The 10,309-nt window shown below is 41.1% G+C and overlaps 1 protein-coding gene across 1 annotated transcript in view; it reads right to left on the reverse strand.

Moving 5' to 3' along the window:
* Positions 1-6,185, reverse strand: part of tbc1d9 (TBC1 domain family, member 9 (with GRAM domain)) — a 101,394-nt gene extending 95,209 nt beyond the window's left edge. The window contains exons 1-2 of the mRNA XM_060926504.1: positions 5,957-6,185; positions 5,499-5,769 (exon numbers count right to left, since the gene is read on the reverse strand). Coding sequence (XP_060782487.1) covers positions 5,499-5,619 — 121 coding nt within the window. The 5' untranslated portion in view covers positions 5,620-5,769; positions 5,957-6,185. The remainder of the gene's footprint in view (positions 1-5,498; positions 5,770-5,956) is intronic.
* Positions 6,186-10,309: the final 4,124 nt, after the last annotated feature.

Raw genomic sequence — 10,309 nt, forward strand, 5'->3', positions numbered from 1 at the left:
ATTATTTTTTGCAAATTCAATAAATAAAAAGTTTATACAAAATGTCTGACAAAACCATTTCTGATTAGAATGTAAACAAACCAGCGAAATGACAGTAGCAATTTGTGAAAAATGCTATAATAATAATAATAATAATTCTTAAAAAAAAAAAAAGATACATTCTTACCATCAAATATTTTCATTCCATTTCATTTTGTTGCTTTTTTTTTTATTTTTGTGGCTTTTGTTTTCAAGTAGAGTTTTTATTTCATCCTCGGTTGGTTCAGCAACACACTCCAACATTTCCTTTAGGGTTTTTTGGCGGTTGGCAAACCAACTTAAAGGTGTATTACCACCACCGACTGGGCTGGAGTGTGGAATAGGAGGGGGTTTTTTTGGGTGGGGTGGGGGGGGGGACTATACTCTTTTAGCTATTTCTGTTTCTTTTAAATGCTTGATAAAAAAAAAAAAAAAAGTGATATATCGGACTTGAAGCTCTCCGCCATTTTGTTTTTCTCTACTCACGGTATATGAGCTGATATCCAAGTAGTAGAGCAGCCAATCAATCAGAGCACGCGACTGCTCACATCCAGTGAATGTGGATAGAATAAATTATAGGTATTGCATATTATGTATATAGTATATAATAGCTATTGCAGACTGCATATTTATTATATTGTGTAATGTCTATATTGTACAGTACATATACATATATTCACACTTTTTTTTTCCTCCCCTCCCCTGTATCGCTAGAGAGACACCAACTGCCGGAACCAAATTCCTTGTGATTGTCGACATACTTGGCCAATAAACATGACTCCAATTCTGATAGCTAAAAATCCTTGAAGAACCTTTTTTTTTGTCCATGATAAAAACGTAACATCCTGTGTAATCACCCTATAGATTACCCAGTCCTGGATATTCTCTTCTATACTTTCATATATTAATATACAAACATGAAGTTTCCTTAGAACCCTGAACAAAAGAACGTTTATGGAATGAGAGCGGGTTTAAAATGGTGTCCTTTACACACTCTCTCTATAAATAGCATCAAGTATAGAATATTTTCACAACACTCTGCTTTACATAAAACCTGTAATGGATCTGCTTCCATTCCATCCCATCCCATCCCAAGAACAAAGCCCTGTGAATCCTCAAGAGGTTTGAGATTTATCCTTACTTCAGAGAGTGTATTCTACGTAGAACCTTATGTTCCAAAAAAAAAAAAAACGTTCACCAACCTATTGCAGGCATGTGCTGGATATTCATTCCCTCAAACTTCATACACTAGCATGTAAAGGTAACATTTCCCAAACAGGGCACTTTGTAGTGATAATGATTTTTGGCTTAAGGATAGAAATTAGAAAGCAACTCAGTGTATAAAGTCAACAACACTAGACCGAATCAAGGATTCGGGTAATGCGGAGGTGTGTGCTAGTTCCAAAACCACACACTACTCTACTAAATAGTGTGTTAGAATGAATAAAACACCACCTAGGGTGGTATACTGTGTGCATGTGCCATTATACGAGTTATTTTGGCTAGCTACACTGTTAGAAGTGGGGGTACAGTAGGAGTCCATTTCTGTCCCTCAAGGTACAATCTACACTAACAGCTTATTATTAGACCTCAAGGTAACCATGTGTACCTTTTTAGGGCCAAAAAGGTACACACACACACACAATATTATATATTATATTATAGTCCCAAACAGTATAGGGTACAAATAAGTACCTTAGACTAGTGTACTGCTCCAATGACAAGCCACTGTACCCCTAAAAGGTACAATAACATACTCTATGGTTGGAAACTTACCATCACAAAAAACATTCATGACCTTACACTACTCCTTGATTTACCCATACTTAAACTGTAATATATGGGCAAGCACTTATCCAACAACGTTAAAGCCACTGCTCTTATTACAGAAACGCTTTATTAGGATTGCTTCAAATGTCTCATTTACATTTCCTTCAGCAAATTTGTTTCATGATTTAAAAGTATTAACAATATACAACATTAACAAATTACAGATTAGCCTTTTTGTTCACAAAATCATCGATGGAAGTTCATGTTTACCAGCACATTACAGAGATAGCATCACATTTAAATCAGATACTGTATCTACAAACACAACACAAGACAGTGCAATAACTTAAGACCGATTCGAGCCAAATCTAATCAGCGAGTTTACTTTAATGTATAGAGGACCCTTTGTATGGAACAGTCTAAAAAAAAACAATTACAAAACAGTACGTCTCTGTCCCTTTTCAAGAAGCAACTGATAAAGGAAATCTTGAATAATCCAACTACAAAAAAAAAAACCCACACACTGATCTATCTTTCCAAATCCTTGTTATCAATTAACTGTTCATAATTGACGATGTTTTCACGTTTAATTTTAGATTTGTTTAGCAACTTGATTCTAATCACTTTATTTAGCAAATCGACGTTATTATTGTTATTTTACCATGTATTCATATATTTGCTTGTAGCAAATTGTATGCTTGTTTTTCCTGGCTATGAATTACTTTAATTATTAATGTTTGGGTTTTTATTTTATGTTTTATATAAAGTTGACCTTAGTATTGGGGGCGGCATGGTGGTGTAGTGGTAAGCACTGTCACCTCACAGCAAGAAGGTCCTGGGTTTGAGCCCAGCGGCTGGCGAGGGCCTTTCTGTGCATGTTCTCCCCGTGTCCGCGTGGGTTTCCTCCGGGTGCTCCGGTTTCCCCCACAGTCCAAAAGACATGCAGGTTAGGTTAACTGGTGGCTCCAAATTGACCGGATACGAGTGTGAATGGTTGTCTCTATGTGTCCGCCCAGCGATAACCTGGCGACTTGTCCAGGGTGTACCCCGCCTCTCACCCATAGTCAGCTGGGATAGGCTCCAGCTTGCCCTGTAGAACAGGATAAGCGGCTACAGATAATGGATGGACCTTAGTATTGTCATTTTTTATTTTAACAGGGGGAGGCCCTTGAAAAACCATCAGGTTTCTTTGCATTTGTTAAACCAATTTTGTTCTTGTATGTGCAATAAACAAAAACACTATTTTCTGACAGTGGATAGTCAGTGGCTTATCAGCTAATTACAAATGCATTCAGTGTGAATTTGGCATGTTCGAGAAGGGAAAGCACAAATTTCTGGGAGAACCTTGTAAAAAATATATATATATATATATATATATATATATATATATATATATATATATATATATATATATATATGTGTGTGTGTGTATGTTGAGTCACCGAGTGCTGAATTAAGAAAGAACTTCTGATCTAGACCAAGGCCCTAAAGACCCAATACTTTGATGTCTTTTTTTTTTTTATAAAGGTGGAGACTCACTGAAAAAAGAAAGAAAGAAAGAAAGAAAGAAAGAAAGAAAGCACAACTTTATTCATCACACACTTGTGAAATTTCCTCCCTGCATTTAACCCATCTGAAGCAGTGAAAACACACACACGTGAGCAATGAGCACACACATACCCAGAGCAATGGGCAGCCATGCTAACAGCGCCTGGGGAGCAGTTGGGAGTTCGGTGCCTCACTCAAAGGCACCTCAGCTCAAGGCCGTCCCATATTAACCTAACCTGCATGTCTTTGGATTGTAGGGGAAACCGGAGCACCTGGAGGAAACCCATGCAGTCACAGGGAGAACATGCAAACTCCACACAGAAAGGCCCTTGCTGGCTGCTGGGTTCGAACCCAGAGCCTTCTTGCTGTGAGGCGACCGTGCTAACCACTACACTGCCATGCCGGCCCCCTTTTTTTGTGGGCAGTTTAGGTTCTTATCCTGTCACCAGGCACAGTTTTAAGGGGTGGCAAAAGGTGGCAGTTGCCACTGTAAAAATATGTCTTGCAACCACAGTTGCCCCTCTATTTTAAAAAGAATTATTTATTAAAACACATTTTTGAAATGGGGCGGCACGGTGGTGTAGTGGTTAGCGCTGTCACCTCACAGCAAGAAGGTCCGGGTTCGAGCCCCGTGGCCGGCGAGGGCCTTTCTGTGCGGAGTTTGCATGTTCTCCCCGTGTCCGCGTGGGTTTCCTCCGGGTGCTCCGGTTTCCCCCACAGTCCAAAGACATGCAGGTTAGGTTAACTGGTGACTCTAAATTGACCGTAGGTGTGAATGTGAATGGTTGTCTGTGTCTATGTGTCAGCCCTGTGATGACCTGGCGACTTGTCCAGGGTGTACCCCGCCTTTCACCCATAGTCAGCTGGGATAGGCTCCAGCTCGCCTGCGACCCTGTAGAACAGGATAAAGCGGCTAGAGATAATGAGATGAGAGATTTTTGAAATTCAATTATCTATCTACAGAGATACTAAGCCCTCATCTCATCTCTACCTACCGTTATTTACATTATTTCACACCCCACCCCCGGAATTTTGAAATGGTTTCACCCAGAGAGAGACATTCTTCTGAATGCTCGACTTCTGATGAGGCAACGTGCTGGAGCAAAGAGGTTGGTCAAATTGTTTTCACCTGATAGAAAGGACAAGACTGTGTTCTATGTTAAATGCATTTTGGTACTCAATTATTCTTTTAGCCCAGCTATCTTTATTATCAATATTTTTTATATTGGTCGGTCAGCAACTAGACTAACACGCTATTCTTGCTCCGCTAGCATAGAAGCTTTAGTTAGCTATTCAGTTTAGTGATATACTTAATGTTTCTTTTAGTTTTACGGAAATCAAGGAGGAACACATCTGTACAAGTTTGAAGTCTTCAGTAAAGATCCAAAATCTAAACCATTCGCTATCTGTCTATTTTTTGATACATCGCTAGGGCAGAATAGTTCCATTCATTGCTTGGGAATATACTTTCAGAAAAGATGGTTGAATCTGTTTTCCTTGATGGTACAATAGCTCAATACATATTTGACAAGATGACTTGATTGTGGGGCGGCACGGTGGTGTAGTGGTTAGCGCTGTCGCCTCACAACAAGAAGGTCCTGGGTTCGAGCCCCGGGGCCGGCGAGGGCCTTTCTGTGCGGAGTTTGCATGTTCTCCCCGTGTCCGCGTGGGTTTCCTCCGGGTGCTCCGGTTTCCCCCACAGTCCAAAGACATGCAGGTTAGGTTAACTGGTGACTCTAAATTGACCGTAGGTGTGAATGTGAGTGTGAATGGTTGTCTGTGTCAGCCCTGTGATGACCTGGCGACTTGTCCAGGGTGTACCCCGCCTTTCGCCCATAGTTAGCTGGGATAGGCTCCAGCTTGCCTGCGACCCTATAGAAGGATAAAGCGGCTAGAGATAATGAGATGAGATGAGACTTGATTGTGAGTCTTTCTTGAGCGCAAGTAAAAATGATTTCTACGATTTGCATAAACTGCTGCATCGACAACCTATGCCCCTCCTTCGCCACCCTAAGGAAAAATCTCTGGAGCCGCCACTGCCCGTCACACCCTGAAGGATCACCTGGACCAGGTAATCCTTCAAGGTAAAACCAGAACCCGTCCAGAACAGAAGCTCGCCTTATCCTTATAGTGTGCATGATATGGATGTTTGAAGATCTCACCAGCTAGTCCTCCTCCTCCTTCTCCATGTCCTTTCCTCTTCTGCAGGATGAAGTAGGGGTTTGCGCGCTCGGTGACCCAAAGCGCACCAGCCAGCAACACCTCCTCCGGGTGGAGCCACATCTTCAGCTTCACAGCCTCGCTTGATTTCCTTACCACGGCATCCAAATCCGATCCGATCCGATCCGACCCGACCCAATCCGATCTGATTCAGGTTCGATCCGGGGTGTTTGTGCGCAGGCGTGCCAGAGCGGTTACGCACTCAGGCACAATCTAAAAAGCAAAATAAATAAATAAATAAATAAAAATAATAATAATAGACAAAGAGGCCAAATAGGCTAAAGGGATAAAAGCGTTGCGTTCATAGCCCTTTCCCAAAACACACCTGAGGAGGAAAAACAGCCTAGATTTGTATAAATATCTCATTAGCCAAATACATGATTTGTATTAAATTCATTACATGCATGAATAAACATGGATCCGCTGAGTCTTTTGTTGATGCTCAGGTGCACCTCGCTGTCCAATCAAACACTTCTGATCTAATCACAGCTCCAGAGGGCTGAATCAGATAAGAAACCAGTCGCTTATTTATGAATCCATCGCTCGAAAGCTGCGCGTTCAAACCAAACCAAATAAACAATGCGCTTTTCCGCAGGAGCTGAAGAGACTCGAGCGCAGCGGAGGAGACGCGCGTCACGACCCAAACCACGCCCCCTCGTGTCAGCACAGTGGGCGGGACCTCAACAGGGCTTTATTATCAGCACTATTATTAAATTAACACCATTAGATTCAGTCATTCAAGCTCAGCATGAAGTTTACTGACCTCACCATCATCACAACAGACACAATGTTTTCATACATAAAAGTTTGGGGTCACTTTGAAATGTCCTTATTTTTGAAAGAAAAGCACTGTTCTTTTCAATGATCATCACTTTAAACTAATCAGAAATCCACTCTATACATTGCTAATGTGGTAAATGACTATTCTAGCTGCAAATGTCTGGTTTTTGGTGCAATAGGTGTATAGAGGCCCATTTCCAGCAACTCTCACTCCAGTGTTCTAATGGTACAATTTCGTGGAATAATTGTTAAATATTCAAAGATCTCATCAGTAACCATCTGACATCTAGCGCCTCCTTATGTGAAACTAATCCAGCCTGAATTGGACTTTAGGTACACCAAGATTCTCCTTGTTCCCTCAAGCCAAAACTGAAAACTGGAAATGAGATTATATCTGTATTTCCTTCAACTCGTGTAATGATTAATCTGGAAAGGGATTAAAAACATGATATAAATAAGGGCCACCCTGGAACCCTTTTCAGCACTAGTGCCAGAAATCCAGACAGCCCAATTTTAAGTTCACGCATTCTTGTACATCATCTCTGTCTGTCTTTTTACAAAGTCTCATATCAGGTGCATTTTAGCTTCTGCTAACCAGTACAGAATCCTTTTGATTATCCCATCATCACTAGGTGTTTTTTGGTTTGTCTATGCGTCAATCCAAGATTTTTGTTGGCATGTTGTCTCAAGAACGAGTGTTTGAATGTTTGTAGGATTGATATGGAGTTACCACTGTAACCAGCAGAATTTGGAATTGAGCCAAAATGGGTGAAGGTTACTGCAAGGTCATATGTCTGAGATATTTTTTCAGTAGCTTCCTTCGTATTTGGAAAATATACACTACCGTTCAAAAGTTTGGGGTCACTTTGAAATGTCCTTTTTGAAAGAAAAGCACTGTTCTTTTCAATGATCATCACTTGAAACTAATCAGAAATCCACTCTATACATTGCTAATGTGGTAAATGACTATTCTAGCTGCAAATGTCTGGTTTTTGGTGCAATATCTCCATAGGTGTATAGAGGCCCATTTCCAGCAACTATCACTCCAGTGTTCTAATGGTACAATGTGTTTGCTCATTGCCTCAGAAGGCTAATGGATGATTAGAAAACCCTTGTACAATCATGTTAGCACAGCTGAAAACAGTTTAGCTCTTTAGAGAAGCTATAAAACTGACCTTCCTTTGAGCAGATTGAGTTTCTGGAGCATCACATTTGTGGGATCGATTAAATGCTCAAAATGGCCAGAAAAATGTCTTGACTAGATTCTTATGGTGGTAAATAAAAGTGTGACTTTTCATGGAAAACACAAAATTGTCTGGGTGACCCCAAGCTTTTGAACGGTAGTGTATATTCACAAAAAGTATCACCATATTAGAAAGTGATAAGTGGAGTAGTCAGTAGACTGTGATGATGATGAGTTTATTTGGTAAAATACAAGTATAGTGTACATTAAAATACATGCATAGCACAATAAAGTGTAAACACTTATTTCCATTCTGGTCCAAGTACATCAAGTGCCCAAAAAAGGGGGCTGTAAAGAAAAGAGAGGAGGGAGAGAGGAAAGAAAGAAAATGTCCAGGAGGTATACAAAAAAAAATATGGAAGGACATAATAAAAGGATTTTGTGAATGCAGATAAAATTGATCAAATAAATTGTGTATTTATTGTGTGTATTTTTTTTACTACAAACTTAATAATCTCATCTCATCTCATTATCTCTAGCTGCTTTATCCTTCTACAGGGTCGCAGGCAAGCTGGAGCCTATCCCAGCTGACTACGGGCGAAAGGCGGGGTACACCCTGGACAAGTCGCCAGGTCATCACAGGGCTGACACATAGACACAGACAACCATTCACACTCACATTCACACCTACGGTCAATTTAGAGTCACCAGTTAACCTAACCTGCATGTCTTTGGACTGTGGGGGAAACCGGAGCACCCGGAGGAAACCCACGCGGTCACGGGGAGAACATGCAAACTCCACACAGAAAGGCCCTCGCCGGCCCCGGGGCTCGAACCCAGGACCTTCTTGCTGTGAGGCGACAGCGCTAACCACTACACCACCGTGCCGCCACAAACTTAATAATAATTATTATTATTATTATTAGAGCAGCAGCTACAATTATCAGCAGTCCATAATTATCGACACCTTTTCAGATTTACCGATTAAAAAAAAACCCCTAATTTTGCAAAGGTGAGTTTCAGTTACAGGCGGCACGGTGGTGTAGTGGTTAGCGCTGTCACCTCACAGCGAGAAGGTCCGAGTTCGAGCCCCGTGGCCGGCGAGGGCCTTTCTGTGTGGAGTTTGCATGTTCTCCCCGTGTCCGTGTGGGTTTCCTCCAGGTGCTCCGGTTTCCCTCACAGTCCAAAGACATGCAGGTTAGGTTAACTGGTGACTCTAAATTGACCGTAGGTGGGAATGTGAGTGTGAATGGTTGTCTGTGTCTATGTGTCAGCCCTGTGATGACCTGGCGACTTGTCCAGGGTGTACCCCGCCTTTCGCCCGTAGTCAGCTGGGATAGGCTCCAGCTTGCCTGCGACCCTGTAGAACAGGATAAAGTGGCTAGAGATAATGAGATGAGAAATAATAATCATCTGGATGTCGATAATTGTGGAATGGTGTCAATAACTGTGGACAAAGGTGTCAATAATTCTGGAACGGTGTTGATAACTGTGGACAAAGATGTCGATAATTGTGGAACAGTGTCGATAACTGTGGAACAGTGTCATGTGATCTGATACGCTAAGTAATCGGGAATCGACTCATTTTTTTCCAGTGGAAGTTTGAGTAATTATTCATGCACAATTTACGTACTGAAAGTCTTTTCTACTTTTGCAATGACCAAAAGATGGTTAAGGTGTCGATAATTGTAGCTGCCACTCTATTATTATTATTATTATTAGGGTAGTTCTTCAGTAACGGAATTACATTCATAGCAAAATATGGTAATTTTTTTTTTAAGTTGCAGTACTCAAGATAATGGTCTCATCTCATCTCATTATCTCTAGCCGCTTTATCCTGTCCTACAGGGTCACAGGCAAGCTTGAGCCTATCCCAGCTGACTACGGGCGAAAGGCGGGGTACACCCTGGACAAGTCGCCAGGTCATCACAGGGCTGACACATAGACACAGACAACCATTCACACTCACATTCACACCTACGGTCAATTTAGAGTCACCAGTTAACCTAACCTGCATGTCTTTGGACTGTGGGGGAAACCGGAGCACCCGGAGGAAACCCACGCGGACACGGGGAGAACATGCAAACTCCGCACAGAAAGGCCCTCACCGGCCACGGGGCTCGAACCCAGACCTTCTTGCTGTGAGGCGACAGCGTTAACCACTACACCACCGTGCCGCCCCCAAGATAATGGTATTAAATGAAAATTTCACATTGTACGGGGAATTTTTTGACCCTAAAAAAGCATCGAAAAATGGGCAATGTTTAACTCTGAATGCAATTTTTTTTTTATGAGGAAAGAAAAGTCAGTAACAGAATTACGTCAGAAAAAAACTGAACTTTCATTTCTTAAAATTCAAACCAACATTTCTCTGAAGCGGCATTGCTATAATTGGGGTGATGGTTTTTAAACATCATTTTCAGTACACTTTGCCTTGGATTCCATGCTTTAGCAATATCACTAAGCTGAAAAGTTAAGGCAATCTTAATAATTTCATCATTTTGGACTCTCTGCTGAAGAAATGCCCAGTGTTATTATTATTATTATTATTATTATTATTATTATTATTATTATTATTATTATAGGACTTCTACATTACTGAATCAGTACAGCACAATGACATATCAGATTTCCAAACATTAGTATTCCAGCACAAAATTAAGACAGAAAAATGTTTGTGTCTCAGTAAAAAAAAAAAGCAGCAGATTACATTAAGAGTCACTTTTCAGGCTAAAACATAAAGAAGGCTGCTGGATTTTGGTCATATATGAGATGCAAGTTAGCACAACC

Source organism: Neoarius graeffei, chromosome 7 (assembly GCF_027579695.1).
Source record: "Neoarius graeffei isolate fNeoGra1 chromosome 7, fNeoGra1.pri, whole genome shotgun sequence".
NCBI classification, from domain to species: domain Eukaryota; kingdom Metazoa; phylum Chordata; class Actinopteri; order Siluriformes; family Ariidae; genus Neoarius; species Neoarius graeffei.